Raw genomic sequence first — 21,285 nt, 5'->3', positions numbered from 1 at the left:
ACTGAAAATTCTCACTGACAAGAATAAATTTAATATAATTGGTATCGTTGAAACCTGATGGGACAATTCACAAGACTGTAATGTTAAAGTCACTGGTTACAACTTGTTTAGGAAGCACAGAATAGGTAAAAAGGTGTGTGGAGAAATACTCTGCATTAAAGACACAATTACCGGTTTTAGAGTGACTGATAATTCAGAACTTCAGGATCCTGAATAAGAGTACTTGTGGCACCTTAGAGACTAACAAATTTATTTGAGCATAAGCTTTCGTGAGCTACAGCTCACTTCATCGGATGCATTCAGTGGAAAATACAGTGGGGAGATTTATATACACACACACAGAGAACATGAAACAATGGGTTTTATCATACACACTGTAAGGAAAGTGATCACTTAAGATGAGCTATTACCAGCAGGAAGGGGGGGAGGGAAAAGGAGGAAAACCTTTTGTGGTGATAATCAAGGTGGGCCATTTCCAGCAGTTAACAGGAACGTCTGAGGAACAGTGGGGGGTGAGGTGGGGGGGGGGAGAAATAACCTGGGGAAATAAATAGTTTTACTTTATGTAATGACTCCCAGTCTCTATTCAAGCCTAAGTTAATTGTATCCAGTTTGCAAATTAATTCCAATTCAGCAGTCTCTCATTGGAGTCTGTTTTTGAAGTTTTTTTTGTTGAAGAATTGCTACTTTTAGGTTTGTAATCGAGTGACCGGAGAGATTGAAGTGTTCTCCAACTGGTTTTTGAATGTTATAATTCTTGATGTCTGATTTGTGTCCATTTATTCTTTTACGTAGAGACTGTCCAGTTTGGCCAATGTACATGGCAGAGGGGCATTGCTGGCACATGATGGCATATATCACATTGGTAGATGCGCAGGTGAACGAGCCTCCGATAGTGTGGCTGATGTGATTAGGCCCTATGATGGTGTCCCCTGAATAGATATGTGGACAGAGTTGGCAACGGGCTTTGTTGCAAGGATTGGTTCCTTGGTTAGTGGTTCTGTTGTGTGGTTGCTAGTGAGTATTTGCTTCAGATTGGGGGGCTGTCTGTAAGCAAGGACTGGCCTGTCTCCCAAGATCTGTGAGAGTGATGGGTCGTCCTTCAGGATAGGTTGTAGATCCTTGATGATGTGTTGGAGAGGTTTTAGTTGGGGGCTGAAGGTGATGGCTAGTGGCCTTCTGTTATTTTCTTTGTTGGGCCTGTGCTGTTGTAGGTGACTTTTGGGTACTTTTCTGGCTCTGTCAATCTGTTTCTTCACTTCAGCAGGTGGGTATTGTAGTTGTAGGAATGCATGATAGAGATCTTGTAGGTGTTTGTCTCTGTCTGAGGGGTTGGAGCAAATGCGGTTATATCGTAGAGCTTGGCTGTAGATAACGGATCATGTGGTGTGATCTGGATGAAAGCTAGAGGCATGTAGGTAGGAATAGCGGTCAGTAGGTTTCCGATATAGGGTGGTGTTTATGTGACCATCGCGTATTAGCACCGTAGTGTCCAGGAAGTGGATCTCTTGTGTGGACTGGTCCAGGCTGAGGTTGATAGTGGGATGGAATTTGTTGAAATCCTGGTGGAATTCCTCAAGGGCTTCTTTTCCGTGGGTCCAGATGATGAAGATGTCATCAATGTAGCGCAAGTAGAGTAGGGGCATTAGGGGACGAGAGCTGAGGAAGCGTTGTTCTAAGTCAGCCATAAAAATGTTGGCATACTGTGGGGCCATGCGGGTACCCATCGCAGTGCCGCTGATTTGAAGGTATACATTGTCACCAAATGTGAAATAGTTATGGGTCAGGACAAAGTCACAAAGTTCTGCCACCAGGTTAGCCGTGACAGTATCGGGGATACTGTTCCTGACGGCTTGTAGTCCATCTTTGTGTGGAATGTTGGTGTAGAGGGCTTCTACATCCGTAGTGGCTAGGATGGTGTTTTTAGGAAGATCACCAATGGACTGTAGTTTCCTCAGGAAGTCAGTGGTGTCTCGAAGATAGCTGGGAGTGCTGGTAGCGTAGGGCCTGAGGAGGGAGTCTACGTAGCCAGACAATCCTGCTGTCAGGGTGCCAATGCCTGAGATGATGGGGTGTCCAGCATTTCCAGGTTTATGGATCTTGGGTAGCAGATAGAATACCCCAGGTCAGGGTTCCAGGGGTGTGTCTGTGCGGATTTGTTCTTGTTCTTTTTCAGGGAGTTTCTTGGCAAATGCTGTAGTTTCTTTTGGTTACCCTCAGTGGGATCAGAGGGTAATGGCTTGTAGACAGTGGTGTTGGAGAGCTGCCTAGTAGCCTCTTGTTCATATTCCGACCTATTCATGATGACAACAGCACCTCCTTTGTCAGCCTTTTTGATTATGATGTCAGAACTACAATACTCACCTGCTGAAGTGAAGAAACAGATTGACAGAGCCAGAAGAGTACCCAGATGTCACCTACTACAGGACAGGCCCAACAAAGAAAATAACAGAAGGCCACTAGCCATCACCTTCAGCCCACAACTAAAACCTCTCCAACGCATCATCAAGGATCTACAACCCATCCAGAAGGACGACCCATCACTCTCACAGATCTTGGGAGACAGGCCAGTCCTTGCTTACAGACAGCCCCCCAATCTGAAGCAAATACTCACTAGCAACCACACACCACACAACAGAACCACTAACCCAGGAACCTATCCTTGCAACAAAGCCCGTTGCCAACTCTGTCCACATATCTATTCAGGGGATACCATCATAGGGCCTAATCACATCAGCCACACTATCAGAGGCTCATTCACCTGCGCATCTACCAATGTGATATATGCCATCATGTGCCAGCAATGCCCCTCTGCCATGTACATTGGTCAAACTGGATAGTCTCTGCGTAAAAGAATAAATGGACACAAATCAGACATCAAGAATTATAACATTCAAAAACCAGTTGGAGAACACTTCAATCTCTCTAGTCACTCGATTACAGACCTAAAAGTAGCAATTCTTCAACAAAAAAAACTTCAAAAACAGACTCCAAGGAGAGACTGCTGAATTGGAATTAATTTGCAAACTGGATACAATTAACTTAGGCTTGAATAGAGACTGGGAGTCATTACATAAAGTAAAACTATTTATTTCCCCAGGTTATTTCTCCTCCCCACCTCACCCCCCACTGTTCCTCAGACGTTCTTGTTAACTGCTGGAAATGGCCCACCTTGATTATCACCACAAAAGGTTTTCCTCCTTTTCCCTCCCCCCCTTCCTGCTGGTAATAGCTCATCTTAAGTGATCACTCTCCTTACAGTGTGTATGATAAAACCATTGTTTCATGTTCTCTGTGGGTGTATAAAATCTCTCCACTGTATTTTCCACTGAATGCATCCAATGAAGTGAGCTGTAGCTCACGAAAGCTTATGCTCAAATAAATTTGTTAGTCTCTAAGGTGCCACAAGTACTCCTTTTCTTTTTTGCGAATACAGACTAACACGGCTGCTACTCTGAAATCAGGATCCTGAATGTGTATGGCTCAGTGACCTACCTAACACAGCACAGAGTGGGTAGTAGTCTCTTACAGGCCAGGGAACAAGAGGAGTTAGGTGTGTAACAGGGATCAGAAATCATGACCTGGTTCCATTCCATATGGGCAAACAGAGGAGAGTCTCAACCAGCAATATATAATCTTGGTTCTTCAAAAAAGAGTTGATTTCCCAAAGCTGAGGAATATTCTGAGCAAAATTGATTGGATAAAACGTTTAGACAGAAAAATGTGAATGAAAATTGGAAGCTGTCTAAGAAGAGTTTATTAAATGGCCAAAAATCTAATTCAACAATCCTAAAAGACAACATCTTTGGCTAAAAGCCCATTCTGATTCAGAGGTAAAGCGAAGGCAGCTACTTGAAATAAAACAGAAACATATAACACATGGAAAAATGGGGAAATAGATAGCAATCAATACAAGTTAGAAGTTAATGGAGTGCAGAAAATTTACAAGGGAAGCTAAAGACATCAAGGAAAAAAATCCATGGGATAGGCCATTATTACATAGAGAGAAATCATTAATAATGATACAGATAAGGCAGAAGTGATCAATAAATATCATTTGGAAAGAAGCAGAATGTTGTAGTCAGATGAGGTACTTTTCTACTCCATTAGTAACTAACAATGATATTAACTGGCATCTATGAAGGACAAACATTTTCAAATCAGCAGGCCTGGATAACTTGCACCCAAGAATGCTAGAAGAGCTGGCTGAGGAGATCTCTGGCCAATATCAATATAGCACACATTAAACACATGAACTGGATAACTGAACTATCCTTAAAAAAAAAAAATTGTCAATGGTGAATCATCATTGAATGGAAGTGTTTCTAGTGGGGTTCAACAATGATCAGTATTCACCCACGCACTATGAAAACTTTCATCAATGATCTTGAAGTAAAACCATGGCTGAAAACATTTGGGGATGACACACACATAGTTGGAGTGGTAAACAACAATGAAGACACAGCCACCCTACAGCGTGATCTGGATTGCTTCATAACCAGGGTCCGTTCAAACAAAATGAGTTTTAATATAGACAAATGCAAAGTTATGCATATAGGAACAAGAAAAGCAGTGACTCTGAAAAGGACTGTGAGGTCATAATGGACAAACAACTCCATATGAACTTCCTGTGCAATGCCGGGCAAAAAGGGCGAACGCGATTCTTAGATGGATAGAAAGTGAAGTAGGGTGTCAATTTTACCTTTGTACATGACATTGGTGAAACTGATACTGGAATATTGCGTGATGTCCATGTTTTAAAAAGGATACGGAAAAATCGGAAAGGGTGCAGAAAAATGCCACAAAAACTTCGAGGGCTGGTAAAAAAAAAACAGTGAGAGACTTAAAGAGCGCAATCTAACTTGATTACAGAGTGTAAGGACACCGGCATATTATCCCATTAAAGAAATAAGACTAAATATTTGTATTGTCCAGGAGAGGGCTGGCCAGTACAGGACATACATTTCTTGGGGGAAATCTGAGACTGGGGTTGTGCTGGGATCACCCAAGGTCAGTGAGAGCTACAGTGTAAGCCAAGCGTGGCTGGCAGGCTGCAATTACACAGAGCCGCTCACGGTGTGGCTTGCATGCTGGAAGGCTGTTTGTGAGTGGCCCAGGTGGGAACTACTTCAGCACGGCATTTTAAGGCACCCAAGGTTGCAGGGCAGGGGTCACACAACCTCACACTGGTCTGGCCTGTACCTTGGTATGTCACAGTATTGCTGTTCTATAACTGGGGTGGGAAAACAGATGGTGGTGGTGGTAACACTCTTTCAATTCCACTTAACATCCACCAGAGATGCAAACAGAAGCTACTAAAGTCAGACATTTTTAAAATCAGCACGTCCAAATAACTTGTATCCAAGAGTTTTAGAAGAGCTGGATGAAGTGCCCACTGAACCATTAATACTAGTTTTCAGTAAGTCTTGGAGCACTGGGGAAGTTCTTCCCGAAGACTGGAAGAAGGCTAATGTTGTGCCAAGGTAATTATAGGCCTTTCTGCCTGACATCAACCCTGGGCAAAATAATGGAGCCACTGATACAGGCCTCGATTAAAACTAAACTAAAGGAGGATAATGTAATTAATGCAAATCAACATGGGTTATGGCAAATAGATCTATCAAAAAAATGAACTTAGTTTCACATTACAAGTTTGGTTGATAAAGGTAGCAGTATTGACGTAATATTTGGTTTTTTGCAGGGAATTTGATGGGGCGTTGCACGTTTTCATTAAAAAAACAGAACTATATAAAATTAACATGGCACACGTTAAGTGATTAGAAACTGGCTAACTGATAAGTCTCAAAATGTAACTGTAAATAGGAAATCATAAATTAAACGGGTGTCCCCTCAGTGGGGATCGGTTCTTGGCCCTAGGTTATTTAATAGTTTTATCAATGACCTGGAAGAAAATGTAAGATCATCAATGATAAAGTTGCAGATGATGAAAAAATTGGAGCAATGGTAAATAATGAAGAGGACAAGTCACTGACAGTGATCTGGATCACTTGCTAAACTAGGCACAATCAAACAATATGGATTTTTATACAGTTAAATGTAAATATATACATCTAGGACAAAACACGTCAGCCATATTTACAGAATGGATGACTCTATCCTGGGAAGCAGTGACTCTGAAAAGATTGGGGGTCGTAGCGGACAATCAGCTGAACATGAATTCCCAGTGTGACACTGTGGTCAAAACAGCTAATGCGATCCTGGAATGCTTAACCAGAGGAATCTCGAGGAGAAGTAGAGAGGTTATTTTACTTTTGAATTTGGCATTGGTGTGACTGTTGCTAGAATATTGTATCCAATTCTGGTGCCCACAATTCAAAAACAACATTGACAAATTGGAGAGGGTTCAGAGAAGAGCCACAAGAATGATTGAAGAATGAGAACATATGCCTTGTAGTGACGGACTCAAATAGCTCAGTCTACTTAGCTTAACAAAGAGAAGTGCAAGGGGTGACTTGATCACAGTCCACAAGTATCTACATGGGGAAAAAATATTTAATAGTGGGCTCTTCGATCTACCAGAGAAAGGTCTAACACAATCCAATGGCTGGAAGTTGAAGCTAGACAAATTCAGATTGGAAATAAGGTGTAAATTTTTACCAGTGCGAGTAATTAACTGTTGGAACAACTTACCAAAAGTCACAGTGAATTCTCCATTACTGAGAATTTTTAAATGAAGAATGGCTATTTTTCTAAAAGATCTGCTCTGGAAGTTATTTGGGGGCAGTTCTCTAGCCTGTGCTATACAAGAGGTCAGACTAGAGGATCACAATGGTCCCTTCAGACCTTGGAATCTATGGCAGAGCTGTTCCAATTACTCAGTCATGGGGCCACAATGGCAACTCACAAGGAACCCAAAGGATGCTCCTAACTGGCCCACAATGGAACTTCTCTCTCCTTAAATATGGCAATGCGGGGAGAGCACAAGTCCCAGCACATACTGTGGGCTGTCTGTTTGGTTCAAAATAGAGCACTGCACGCTGGGACCAGTAGTCTTTGGCCACATTACACAATATTTTCATGAAATTCCAGGGCAGCCATGGGCCATGCTGTGTGTTACCGGGAGACAGCTTTGGTTCAACAAGCACCCGTACAGCTTCATCTTGCTCCATCAGCTGAGGCCCTGAGTGCTGCCTGCCATACAGCCGCTATGTGAAAAGCCAAGCATCAGCCCATCCAGTCCCATGCTTCACCTGTGCCATTTGCTGTGCTTGGACTCTTGACTTGCTGTTGGTGGTGGACCCTGGTGCTGGGATGGTGGTCTCCATTCCCTGCGTTCTGTCTGGCCGCTCCAGCTGAATTTCCGTGTGTCCTGCGGGATAATGACACACAACAGGTCAGAGACTAGGCTGACCTCAGAAGGAAACTCCTCAGTTCTTTTTGCCCGGAACTGTGCTGAAGGCCACAGACTACCCTCCCTCCAGCCTTCCCAGTGAGTCCCATGCCATCGTGCTCCCCAGAGCACCTACCTAACTTTGAACACCCTCTCTCCAGAACACCCAGCTCAGAGACAGGCAGGCACACTGGTTCCAGACACATCTCGGCCACTCGTGCCCAAGTCCCAGCAATGGGGAGTCCAGGAGAAACAGCGTGTGGGCTTTGGTGCTGTGCATTAGGGGCTCAGAGGTCTCAGTTCCACACAAAGGCCTCTCCTCGCCTTGCACTAATGGCATATTAATGAATAGTCCAAGTCTCTTCTGAGAGACGCTTGGTTATTTGGTACTTGGGAGTCCTACTGCTCCTGAATTCGTCTCAGACCTGGTCCCCAAGCCCGATCTAGACACAGGACTCTCCCTATCAGCAGCGGTCACATTTTAGAGCCTCTCCCCAGTCATACAGCTCTCTCATGAAGTGGCTCCCCGGGCTCAGTTCAGTGCACCGTCCTGTAGGCAAAATTCCCCCCGGTATGCCTGAGATGCTCCCGTTCCCAAAGAGTGCGTGGGCATGGCCAGACAACTTCACGCACTGAGCAGCCTCCCACTCGACAACTCCAGCCGCCAGCGCTTGCAGCCTAAGAAAACATGGCATGTCTCACAGTAAGGCTGAGCAGAGCAATTCAGGAGAACCTTAGCACCACACACCAGCCACAGGTGAGTACGGAAGGCAATGGGACACAGCAGCACTGGAATCGCAGTGCCAACCACTCCCCATGCATGAAGGGGCAGGCTGGCTGGGCGCTGGGGTCCTGGAAGGCTAGTCTCAGACACACTGGTCTCAGACAGGAGTTGTTGGCCATATTGAATTTCCAGGAAACGGGCAGGCATAAGCCCACGCATGTCTAAAGGCCTCTCCCCCAGCCTTGCAGGAGGGACCATTAGACCTGGGATCCAACTAAACACAGGGGACAACTAAAGAACAACAGGGAAAGGAGTGGAGGTCACAGGTTCAGAACTAGGGATCCAGCGGGGGACACCGAGCAGAAAACCTCGGACAGTGCCCACTGCTCCTCAATGCTGTCTAGGGAGCCAGCGGATGCCACCCAGAGGAACTCTACCTGGATGCATGAGACCAGGGAGGAGCAGAGATAGGCCCCCAGTCGCAGAGCACCTCCTCATACAGCATCCTCCTCCTGGTGTTGAAGATGGCCACTTTGGCCAGGGCCAGGAGGAGGCTGATGAGGAGGTCTCGCAACTTGGTGGGGCCACGAACAGGGTGTGAATATATGAAGAGGTCTGGGGAAAAGTGCAGCCAGAACCTCAGCAGGAGGTTCTGGAGGAGCCGGAATAGGGGCTGCAACTTGGTGCATTTCAGATAAGCTTGCACCAGGTTCTCCCTCAAACCACAAAAGGGGCAGGGATCGGGGATGGGGGTGAACCGTGACAGGCACACGCCTGAGCTTATGGCTCCATGAAGGAGCCACCAACCGATATCCCCGGTGGGCCATGGGACCAGGGTGGAATAGAGTCTGACCCACCAGGGTTCCTCACCCTCTACAGGTGGTAAATAGTCCCGCCATTTGGCATCGGGGCGGGACATGAGGATCAGAAAGTGAAACGTGTGGAGCACGAGCATGTAAAGGTGTTCCCTTGGCATGTTTTTGAAGCGAACTGGCTGCAGGGTGCACAGCTGGCTCGGGTTATGGAGGGGAGGGAGCTGGGGGACTCGCAGGACAGGGGGCACGATGAAAAGGTCCAGAGGGCCTGGAGTGAGTGGGGAGCACCCTCTCCCAGTACCCGCTCAAGGAAAACCTGAGAGGTGAGTGACAAGGCTACCCCCACCTCCTGGAGCACACACGGGAGTCAGGAGGTTGGAGAGCCCCATGCTACTGATCAAGCACTTGCGGATCCATCCAGTCCCGACTGTCATAATCCAGGAGATCTCCGATTCTGGTGGCTTGTGCCAGGACCAGTCTCCGGTGCACCAAGGGGGGGACTCCGCCACCTGTACACATAGGTTGGGGTTGTGTAGCAGGCGCTCCGCGAGGAGGTCCGCCCCCTCGGTGGCCACAACGGACCTGGTCGCCAAGAACAGTTTCCAGGTCCGGAGGAGGTCCTGGTAGAAGACTGGCAGCTCAGAGAGGTCTCACAGAAGACCGCTCGGATGGAGAGAAAAGAGCTGCTGGTCGTATTGGAGCCCTCGGAGGCGGCAGAGGAAGGCGCGTGCACCAACGTGCTCCTTACCGGACTACCTGCACCCTAAAGGAGTCTCTGCAGGGCCTGGAGGCGGAAGACATGGACCTGGCTGTGGAGGCAGACCAGGCTCTGTCCCCCACCTCCAGGGGAAGACTCAGGACCCTTGCAGAGACCCAGTGCAGCCCCAGCCAGAAGAACTCCAGAGCTACCCTCTGGAGCCGGGCCAGGATCTCCGGGGCCAGGCTCAGGGTGTTGAGCCGGTGCCGGAGCATGGACTGGACCAGGTGGTTGAGCACCAACGCCTCCCTCACAGGGACAGGCACCAGAGCAGTCCCGTCTCTGCAGCCGCTCACCCACCCTGGCCTCCAAATCCTGCCAGTTCTCTGGCAGAGAAGGATGCATGCCGGAAAGGTAAACGCAGAGATGAGCAGTGGACCTACAGCCCACCAAGTGGCTTGAAGCACTGGTGGGAGGGAGCTCATCTGCCACCTGTCCCTGACCATAGGGCCTGAGCTCTCGACTCAGTTGACCTGGGCGGAGGAGACCACCAAGCAGATGGCATGCTGACGGGCAGCCCAGCCCTGCAGCAGTGCTAAGTTGGGTTATGCCTATGCTTTTTAGAGCACAGCTGCCCAGCGTCACACAGCTCGTCTCTCTCTCTCTCTCTCTCTCTCTCTCCCTGCCCGCATCTCAGCCTGCAGGCCATGCATTTGGCTGAGCCATGGGCCGGAGATGTAGTTCCTCCTGCAGCAGCTGCTGGAGGTGCAGTGACACCTGGCTTCAGGCACTCAGCCAGCACAGAGCCTGCCCCAGGGAGGGATGGGGGAGCCAGAGGCTGGGGTGACTCAATGGGGAAGGGAATAGGGCAGGATCTGAACATGGATGAGAGAGGCTGCTGCTGCCCCTGCTGCCCGCCCGCCCACTACCCCCTCTCTCAGGCTGCACCAGCCATGCAGGCTCTCTCTCAGATGGAAGAGGTCTGTGCTATGGATCTGAAACCCTGCTGACAGCTGATACAGGAAAAAACAATGACCTACAAGGAAAGACTGATAAACTACATTTGTTTAGTCTGGAGAAGGGGGCGGGGGGGGAGCCAACAGCCTTCAAGTACATAAAAGAGTGTTATAAAGAGGAGGGTGATAAATTGCTCTCCTGAACCACTGAGGACAGGACAAGACGCAATGGGCTTACATTGCAGCAAGGGAGATTCAGGCTGGACATCAGGAAAATCTTCCTGTCAGGATGGTTAAGCACTGGAACAAATTACCTAGGGAGGCTGCGGAATCTCCATCATTGGAGATTTTTCAGAGCAGGTTAGACAAACACGAGCCAGGCACAATCTAGATAGTACTTAGCCCTGCCTCAGCACAGGGGGCTAGAAAACCTCTCGAGGTCCTTCCAAGTCCCACATTTCTATGAGTCTAATGTGTGACTATGGAGTTCAAGACTATCCTAACATATATGCATGCGAGGGAGTGTTCAGATAGCACTGGGAACCTTCATTCTGGCTTTTCTTAACTGTTGAGAGCTCAACTTTGCAACCTTAACATTCTTCTAACTACACTGGTTTTTAATGCGACATATTTGTATAGGACCTCTCTGATTTTCACACTTGCTGGGGCATTAGACACCTCAGGGCATTGCTGACAGCTTACAAAGCTTTCACCTATCAGTCTTCATCCTGAACCCAGCCCTACTCTCTGCCCATTTTATACTATTGGGATTGTACTGCTGCCCACCGCTGGTATCAGAGAGCCTTCCACATGACATGGATTGCAACAGTGAGCGCTCCACCAGCCTCCTTGAGCTCTTGGACACATCTCCATTTCTGGAGGAAAGTCCTGGTTGAGGGAGGGATTTTAGATTTCAGCCACACCCCCTGCAGTTGTTAGGGTGAAGATAGCATGCTGTGAGGGCCACTCTTAGGGTGGAAGGCGTTTTCAAAGAGGAAGGTTTTGCAGTGTTTCCTACAGACAGACTCTGGACTTCCCTGAACTCAGGTTACCTCAGTCAGGATGAAAAGCTGTTCCCATCTAATGGATGTTTGGGGCCCCTCTGTAAGAGGAGTTTGGTGGATCCCAGGTCCTGAGACAGCACTGCCTTGTTACTGCAAGTGGCCCTCCCCGCAGGATGGGCCATGCTGCAGGGCAGTGAGCACATGAAGCCTACCCTGCTGTGGCTCGTAAATACTTGCCAGGCTTCATTCTCTAGGGCTGCCAGCCGACGTTTCACTCACAGTAAAACCATTTACTTAAGATCAAGTTAGGGGCATATGCAAATTATTTGTAAATATGCAAATTATCTCATTACATAACTTTCATAAAACCCATTACACTTAGCAACTATGTTTGGGGGCAGCAGTTAATTTTCAGGCTGATCCATGTCTACTCAGAAGTTATTTGAAGCCCCTAGCCCTCAACCCCAAGTTAGCACCAACCTTAACATTGACTGGAGGAAATGGGGGGGCTCTTACACATGGCTGGTCAACTCCCAGGCACAGAGTCTTTACTTCTGCTCTCAGCACAGACCCTGAAGAATAGCCTGTCTTCTTTATTCCACACAAATCAAGGGGTTAAAATCTCATGCACAAGCAAAGAGGCCATGCACACCAGGAGGGCTAGCAGGAGGCAGAGCCTTGGGATTACTTCCTGTGAGCTCTGGAAGGAGCAGGCTGTATGGATCACCCCATTCCTCAGCAGAGGGCTGTGATACACCTAAGCCATCAACCTCTACCTTCTAGCCAATGCTCCCCTCCTCCTGAGTTAACATGCATTGGCAGCATCATTTCAGTGAGGTGTATAGAGCTGGAGATCTGGAGAAGAGGCCTGTCGACAGAGCAGGGCACACTAGCTGCCCTTGAATCTAGGCACACCCCTTGACTGAGAGCAGGACAGTGGCACGAGGGCTGAAGGTCAGGAGATCGCATGGACAGGGCAGCAGAGCTAAGGAGGAAGCCAGTCTCTCAGTGGAACAATGCCTTTGCTGGCCAGCCAAGAAATGGGTGTGCCACAAAGCCACAGATCTGTCTCCAACTCTGCCCAGGCTCCTGGGTGAGCAAGGGACTGGAGTCAGGACTCGCAGGTTCTATTACTGTCTCCACTCCTGGCTTGCTGTGTGACCTCGGGCAAGTCCTGTCTACACTACAACTTGCAACAGGGATCTGGTCACACACACACACACACACACACACACAGTTTCTGGTTCACTTTGTGTCTACAGTGTAGCTCTCCTGCCATCACATCCGCTATGCTGCCGGACCCCTTGGGTGTCACTGCATTCTGAGCATGTCCCTCAGCAGGACAGTGGCCAGGGCACACAATGCAGAGTGCCCAGGACCAAGGGCCCCAATCCCACGGGGGCCTTTGGGTGCTACCATAATAGAAATAGAACACTAATCAATGTACACAGAGCAGCAGCAGGATGCAAAGCAATGTACCCTGGGCTCTCTGGCTGCACAGAGCGGAGAGGAAGGGGAACCAGCCAAAGCAGTTACACAAACATGATTAGGGGATCCGGTCTGTACTGACCTGGCTATGAGGGGAGAGACCCATGTGCCAGCTGAGGCCTCCAGCAGGAGCAAAACACTGGCAGCTGCCACGTTTCCTAAGCAAGCTTTAGCCCTGGGCTGCATTGACACAATCCAAGTTTCGAGCCAGCTCTCCTGGCAACTGGTGGCAAACTGGGTCCCCAGTTCTAGGTGCATGGTCCCTTCACTGCTCTGTGCCCCAGCAGAGCACGGAGACCCTCAGGAAAAGGAACCGCTTCACCCTTGCTGGCTGAAGACCATGTCTGAGCAGGGTGGGGCAGAGTTCAGGGCCAGCTGGTAGGGGAGTTGGATCACAGCCACCAAAAAACAGAGTCCTTTCCGGGGCAAGGAGCAGCCTGGAAGGCTCTGGTGGCTGCAGAAGACATCTGTTTAAAGCTGGGGGGGGGGCAACAGGAATCACTGACTCGTGGAAATAATCTGGCATTCAGATGATGTTCCAAGTGGGCTTTTTACACTAGCTCTGTAAACGAGGGCAGGGGAAACCCCTCAGGCAGAGAACAGCCAGGACTCTCCCCCACCTGGCTCGAGCAGCTCAAGACCATAGGGCAGTGCACTGCTCCCAAATGAGCCCTGCTGAAGCAGTCCCTTCTGCAGGGAGAGAGGGGAGCAGCGAGAGGAAAGAGTCCAGACAAGCTATCACCTTAAAAGGGCAAAACCCTCCCGCTGTCCCTGCAGCTCAGGACTCTGCCCAGAGCTGGAATCGGGGAGGAAAAGGCAGCTTGGCAGCCACAGGGCCACATCATCAATTGTGCCCCACACAAGCACTGACAAGCCCACAATTGCTTCCGGTCGCTCAGTTCTTGCTCTCTGTGGGGAGCAGCCGAGTGTGACCCTGGGACAGGGAGGGAATGTGGGCAATAGCAGAAGCCGATTGCTACAGAGAAACCAGTCACTGACAAGAGCAGCCGGCTCTGTTCAGCAGCCGGCTGGGTCGGAATGCGAGCAGGAGCAGGTAGGCCTGTTTCTGTCTAGTCACAATTCCTCCATGGGGCAGCCCTGGAAAAACAGCCTTGGCTCTGGCTACAATTCTCATTACAACCCCCCCCCCCCACACACACACACACACACACACCCTGTTAAACTGCTCAAGTCCAAACCCTGGTTGAGGCAAGGCCTGAGCTCAGGGCCTGGGCTCTGCTGCAGTGAGGGCCAGTTGTAAAGGGCTAAAGACCAAACCCACTGCACTCAACACACTGTGGGGAGATCTCGGGCCCCAAGAGGAACATTCTCCCTGCTCCCTCCAGGCGAGTCAATGCCTCTCCCTGCAATCTCTTGGAAAGGAGCTTCCCTTCTGAAGCCAGATGGCAGTGAGGACAAGGGACATGTTCTACCCAAAGCTAACGGTGAAGGCTATGGTGAGAGCCCAGCTACCAGGTGCTCCAGCTGAGGGAAGGGAGGTGGCAGCGCTCCCCACACAGGCTGGACCCCATCGGAGCAGGCAGCTTCAGACGCATGCTGGGCCCTTCTCAATACAGACAAGCTAGAAGCAGACCAGAGAGATTTTAGAAACCAAAACAGGATGTTTCCAGGCTGCCAGAAGACCACACAGGGTTACCAGGCCCGAATTAGCCAGCCTGCCAGCCCAGCCCTCCTACGAGCACTCCCGCATGGGCACCGTCTTTTAATAGAGGCCTGGAAACAAACAGAGCACAGCCACATGGTGAAGACGTAGCTGGGAACCAACACTTAAAATAGGAGCAGGAAAAAGCAAGGCAGAGCTCGATGGGAATCGACTCTCGGAGCCTTGCCAGCACCCAGGGGAGGAGAGCCAAAGCCAGGCTGAGTCAGGAATGCGTTCAGACACCCTGTCACATGGGGAGCTGCGGGAGGCTCTCGCCCCCTTCTGCGCAAACCCAAGTCGACCAGAGCTCAGGAGAGAGCAGGGGCAGCAGACTCAGCCAAAACAGAATACTGCCAGCCCCCAGACAGAGCCCCGGCCTTCGCCCGCTCTGCAAGGGCAGGGGCAGGCCCAGAGCTTGTGTCTAGGCCCCGCTTAAACCCACCCAGTGGGTTCCATCTCCTCCAAGCACATGGTCATTTCACCCCGTCTGAATGTGGTCACAAACCCATGACCCCAGCACAGGGACTGCAGGGTGACCTACTAAAGCCCAACACAGGAGACACTCCCACAGTAAGAGGGTGCAGCTGAATGGGAGACAGAAGGGCAGAGTGCGCCCTGGGGATGAGGCCAGGACGGCTCGAGTGCCTAGTGTCTGGGCAGCTCTGGAGAACGTGCTATGGGGGCCCCCAGAGCCATTAGCCACAAGGTGAAATGCACAGCTGAGAAATTCCTCTGGTCTCCATGAAAGCGCGGGGAGGAGATGACAGAGGCAGAGGCTTCCCCATCTGTTTGTAGGGCAGAAGGAAGCACATTGCACGTAGCAGCATCACGAAGTGAGGAGAAGGGAAACCGCCTCTCCCATCCTGAGAGGGCTGGAAAAGGATGCCATGTACACAGGCTCTCCAGCCTCCCTTGCACGGACCCTCACACTGAGGGTGGCATCGGACAGACCATGCATGGATGGAGCAGCAGGGCCAGGGACATTAAGTGCTGCAAACGCACCAACCTCCTCCACACTAGATTTCTACGGCCCCTTCCCCCACCCCCCCAATACAGAGGTTCCCCTGCCCTGGGATTGGCGCTATGGGGAGCCTGCGCACAGCCTGTTCCCTGGCTCCAGCATCACATTCATCATATCTGCTCAAAGCCAGCTTAATCGGGGCACTGAGGATAGCAGCTGGAGCTAGACTGCTGCCCACCCGAGGGCTCCCACCAGTGCTAGCAGGGGACAGCTAGTTGGTAGTGTAGACAAGGCTGCTATTAGCCTTGCCACTCGTCCTCCCAAGCGACCATGCCCAGAAAGCGCCTCCGCAGCCCTTTGCCCTCCACAGCCTAAACCTCCAGCTCTCAGCTTAGCCCAAGTCTCAGCTGTTGGAACAAACGAAGGCAAAATGTCCTGGCCTCGGAAGGTTTCACAGCTTGCAGAATTGCTCCCAGCCCAGCCAGGGCCGCAGGAGAGCGCTGCTCGCAAGCCCGATCAGCAGGCTGGCCCAGATTTGAGGCTGTCCCTCTGCACACTCCCAGCCCAGAAGCCACATGAGGTTGTGTGGTGGCAGGATCTGGAGGAGAGTCTAAGGTTCAGGCTGGCCTCTTCCCGAGATTTGCTAGTGTCCCCTGATGGGGCTCCCAGCCTCCCCTTTGGAGACCCTTCCACAGCCTTGCAGAGCTCACACGCAGCAAGCCTTCCTGACAGCCCCCCTCACACCAACCTCCCCACTGTAAAGCCACGCATACCTTTCACACCTCTCTCCTCCAGCCCCTGACCATCCTCAGTGCTCTTCTCGCAACTCCCTCCAATCATTGCTGTCTGAACAGGAGATGCTCAGCCTTGAATGCTATACCCAGCTGCTGCTGCCCATAGCCCATCGTCCCCCTGCTCTAGGACCACAGCCTCGAGCTCAAAGCTCTGCTCGGCATTTCTGCTATCATATCCCACTGCAAAGTCCTGTTTTGTAAGGTGCGGGGGCCATGTACAGCGCTGTGTAAAACTCAGCCCAAGGGAGGCTAGACAACATTTAAGGGTGAGTGACCAGTGGCTTTGACTCTAGATTACCCGAGCAATGAACGGCCTCACAAGAAGATTCTTGCCCATCGCTAATCAGAGGGTAAGACATCAGCCCTTGTAAAGCAGGTATAGCAAAACCTGCGCCTAGCTTGGAGAAGCCCTTCGGAGCACCAGAACTCGTGATATGTCCACGACCAGATTACGTCACGTACCATCTCGCAATCTGCAGCCTCCTGCCCCTGCAATACGCTGAGCAGCAACAGCGACGGACTCCCCCACCCCACCTCTGCCCCTCGCTCACAGCACACAAGGTTTGTAGCAGCTCCCCCACACCCAGGACACCAGCTTTCCGAGCCAGCGCAAATGACTGGCTCTTTATTCTCTCTTCACACAGTTAACTGTGGAATTTCACACCCTATCCCCAAGTTTACCAGCAAATCTCAGGGCACCATTTGTGCTGTGGAAGAAAAGGAAGCCCTGACCAAGCAGTTTCCTTTGAGAAGACAGGGCAGAAATTGTTGAGGAGCAAAGACTAACCCTTTTATTCCTATCCCATCTTTAAGGGAGGTCTCCAGCCCATGGAAAGAACACTCAACACGCAAACAAAACCTTTCCCACTGTGGACTCCCAGCCTGCTCTCATACACACACAGGAATCACTCTCTGCCATAGAAAAGTGGCCAACTCTGAGGTGGAACGCACCAGGCAGCAATACTGAACAAAAGGTGCGGAGAGAAATAAAAACAGCCCAGAAGTCACTGCCGGGGTGCTGGGTGAAGTTGGGGCACTGGCACGTTCACCATTGCAGAGAGGATGCTTTACCTGGCGTGCTGGAGCCAACAGTTCTCTGCCCAGGGATCAGGCCCTGTGTCCTAGCGGAGCGAGTGGCCAACCTGGAGGTTCACGTTTGTTCTCCATAGCCCTAGGGCGGCTGTTCTGGAGGGCTGGTGAGCCCTGGGGCATGGTGCCCTGGGCCACTGACTCTCCGGGCAACTTGCCTATGCTCACCCGAGTGCCTTTCTCAAAGGCTGCAAGCAGGAGATGTCGCCACATCTGTGGACATCCAGGCTCAGCAGGCTTGAAGTACACTGGCTTGTGTGAAGCTGTTTGCACTCCAGAATCTGGCTCAGGCTCCCAGGGAGGCCAGGCCCCTGACATCTCAGCAGCGTTTGACTTATCGCTGCTCACTGCCCCCGCCAGACAGACGCAAATGGTCTCCTTGCCCAGACGGGAGCCAGCAGCCTCCAGCACCATCCGGGGCGGGTACAGCCGGCTCTCCCACAGGCAGCTATGTGGCACCCTTGCCATTTCTGCCTGTCCTACTTTGTTGATCAGAGACTCTCCCCACACCTGCCACAGGGCAAAGCCCAGTGATCAGGGTGTCAGGTTTGGCAAGAAATAGTCAGATCTATGTGAGGCTAAGAGCTCCCAGTACCTGAGCTGGGTGGATAAGCTCCAGCAGAGCTGCTCTCAGCCTTATCACTGCCCTTCTGCCCCTTTCTGGGGTCTCCTGCCTCTTGCAGCTCATCTCCCTGTGACTCACACACAGGGGCCACTCTAAAGCCATGGGGGCCATAGGGATATTTCAGATCCCAGTGCTTTTCAGGGGCTCCCTGTGGGTCCAGCCAGCTCCTGGCCATACTGGGTCAGACCAGTGGTCCATCAAGCCCAGTATCCTGTCTTCTGACAGTGGCCAGTGCCAGGTGCCCCAGAGGGAATGAACAGAACAGGTAACCATCGAGTGATCCATCCCGTCATCCAATCCCAGCATCCGGCAGTCAGAGGTTTAGAGATACCCAGAGGATGGGGTTGTGTCCCTGACCATCTGGGCTAATAGCCATTGATGAACCAATCCTCCATGAACATAGCTAATTCCTTTTTGAACCCCCTTATAGTTTTGTCCTTCACAACGTCCCCTAGCAATGAGTTCCACAGGTTGTCCATGCACTGTGTGAAGAAGTACTTCCTTTTGTTTGTTTTAAACCTACTATCTGTTAATTTATTGGGTGACCTCTGGTTCGTGTGTCATGGTAAGAGGTAAATAATACTTCGCCATTCACTTTCTCCACACCAGTCATAATTTTATAGAACTCTGTCATTACCCCCCTTAGTCGTCTTTTTCCACGATGAAGAGCCCCAGCCTTTTTAATATCTCCTCATATGGAAGCTGTTCCATACCCCTACTCATTTCTGTTGCCCTTCTCTGTCCTTTTTCCAATTCTAAGGTATGTTTTTAGACGGAGCGACCAGCACTGCACGTACTAGTCAAGATGTGGGAGTACCAGGGATTTATCTAGCGGCCTTATAATATTGTCTGCCTCATTATCTAGCCCCTTCCTGATGGCTCATACCATTCTGTTAGGGTTTTGACTGGCCCTGCACAGGGAGCAGATGTGCTCAGAGAACTACCCATGGTGACTCCAAGAGCTCTTTCTACACTGGAAGTGTGGGCAACGAGGTTCCTTGTGAGAACCCAAAGGCATTCTCCCGCTCCCCTCTGGGGCAGCACAGCAGTGGTTGTAGGGCCACTTGGCCGCTCCTCTCTGGGCCCCTCGAAAGAGAGCTAGGCTGGGGGTTGGCCTGCGACAACCAGAGCAGTTTCCCTCAGCTGGAGTGATGGGTGTGTGGAGGGAACCTGGCATTTCCCTTTGAATCCAGCAGTGCGTGTAACTGGATAAACCCATGCAAGCCCAGGCTGCAGGGGCTCCCTCCGAACAGCTCCTGAGGCTTGGATAGCCCCAGCTGCTGCTTTGATTAAAGCAGCAGTAGGCTCCTGTGCTGGGGGGAAAGCAGGCTGCCCACACTGGGTGTGGCCTGCGTGGGAGCCGGTCAGAATATGCAGGGCGGGCAGGAGAGGCAAAGCGACCAGGGCTGAAGGCGGGAAAGCAGCTACTCATTTCCTTTGGAAGTGTTCGGCTACAGCACTGGGTCATCCTCTCCCTGGCTTGGGGCCATATCCTGGCCTTCTGGAGCTGAATGAAGTGGGGAGAAGCTGCTCGCTTTGGAGCTGTGGTTACTGGGAGACGTGTCACACTGTCAACATGGGGTTGGATTTAACATCTATGTAGATTTGTAGCTGATGGCCGGCAGCCAGCAGCTCCTACAGATGTTCTGCTTACAGGCCCGTGTCTTCAAAAAAGAGAATCCCAGCATTTCCCAACAGGGCAGCTGAGACATTAGGGTGGTGCTGCTCTGTCCGCATGGGCCAGCAGATCCTGCGCGTAGAAGCGCAGGGCTTCTGAAAGGAATTATAGTGGTGCTGGGCTCTTTGCTCCTTCAGGGCAGGCTCCTCTCTTCTTTCTCCATGTGCTGAGTACACATGGGCTCCAAGGAGTGGTGAGGAGGGTGCTCACACCACTGCCATTGCCCCTTCCCATGAAGGTGGAGCAATTCCAGAGTCCTGTGTGGAGTGGAAGCTTTAGGGACTGGGCTCCATATCCAGAGACACAAGGCTGGAGGCTAAGGTGCTGATCATGGTCTTCAGTTTGATGTTCTGTCAGGGCTGCAGGCGGCTTGACTCCGGATGGCCAGGCCTCGGACCTGGGTTGGCTATGTTTAGCACCTTGGCATAGGTAGTCCATCCCGGTTACTAGGGGGCAGTGCCGTCTTAAGGCGAGTCTAGAGCTGGGAAGTGAGTTTGGTGGCTGCATGTGCCTGCCTAGTGCTGAATTCCAAACCTGGCATTAGCTGCCTGTACACGATTCTCCTCTTCCTGTCTGCGTGGCCTGCCCAGCATGTAGATAGGAGACCTCCAAAGGTGCTGAAGTGATATGAGCAATTCAGCCAGTAGGATGGGGGGGAGGGGGAGAGAGGGTGCTGTGTTGCTGGCTTTGCCCTCTGTGCTCATTAAAGATCCCTCGTGCGAGCTGAGGTACTTGCTGCCTAAATTCCAGCTTGGGTAACTGAGTTCTGCCTCCCTACAATTCAGTCTTAGCTAGATGCAGGGTTGGTTAGTACTGATGGCACTGGACCACACCAAGCAATACAGGACACTGGCAGCTGGCTACAGGCTGAGTAGTGGCTGAGCCGAGCCCATTCCTGGGCCATGGGTGTTACTGCTGCTCCAGACAAGGAAACCTTATCAGCCGAGGGGAGGGCTCAGACTGTGTCGCTTTGGGGCTGGGTGCAGCTGTCCCCATCAAGTGACACTGCAGCAGGGGATGTGGCTGGACTGAACAGCAGGCTGGGATGAAGCCCCTGAAGAGAAGACACTGCTCAGGAGCGGGTTTGGAAGGAGGGGGAGAGCAACTGGGGGATGGGGGGTTGGCCAGGAGCTCGGTGTAGTTCCCATGGGGTCAGACTGATTTGGAGGATCGTCTGGGGGTATAAAGGGCTAGTAAGTGGCCCAAGCGTTAGAAGCAAAGCAACAGAGAGATGAGACGAGCCAGAGAACATCAAGCTGGTCCTTGGCCTGCCCCTGGCAGCCGTGCCCACTGGCCAGCAGGGGAGGAGCTGTGCTCGGGGAGCCTCCTGCCCCTCCTGAGCCAGGGAAATGGAGACATTGCACAAGGATGTAGCCAGCTTCTTCTCAGCAGAGCTCAGGGGCTGATGCTCCTGCTCTGGATCTCTAGACTGTGTGAAGA

At 51.1% G+C, this 21,285-nt stretch overlaps 1 protein-coding gene across 4 annotated transcripts in view; it reads right to left on the bottom strand.

Annotated features, from left to right (window-relative positions):
• WWP2 (WW domain containing E3 ubiquitin protein ligase 2) overlaps positions 1 to 21,285 on the bottom strand; it is an 86,449-nt gene that overhangs the window by 37,466 nt on the left and 27,698 nt on the right. For all 4 annotated transcript variants that reach the window (XM_043494722.1, XM_038367758.2, XM_038367754.2 and 1 more), the window contains one exon: positions 7,212 to 7,330. In XM_043494722.1, coding sequence (XP_043350657.1) covers positions 7,212 to 7,330 — 119 coding nt within the window. The remainder of the gene's footprint in view (positions 1 to 7,211; positions 7,331 to 21,285) is intronic.

Source organism: Dermochelys coriacea, chromosome 12 (assembly GCF_009764565.3).
Source record: "Dermochelys coriacea isolate rDerCor1 chromosome 12, rDerCor1.pri.v4, whole genome shotgun sequence".
Classification (NCBI taxonomy): domain Eukaryota; kingdom Metazoa; phylum Chordata; order Testudines; family Dermochelyidae; genus Dermochelys; species Dermochelys coriacea.
This window is presented reverse-complemented; position numbering and strand designations above follow the sequence as displayed.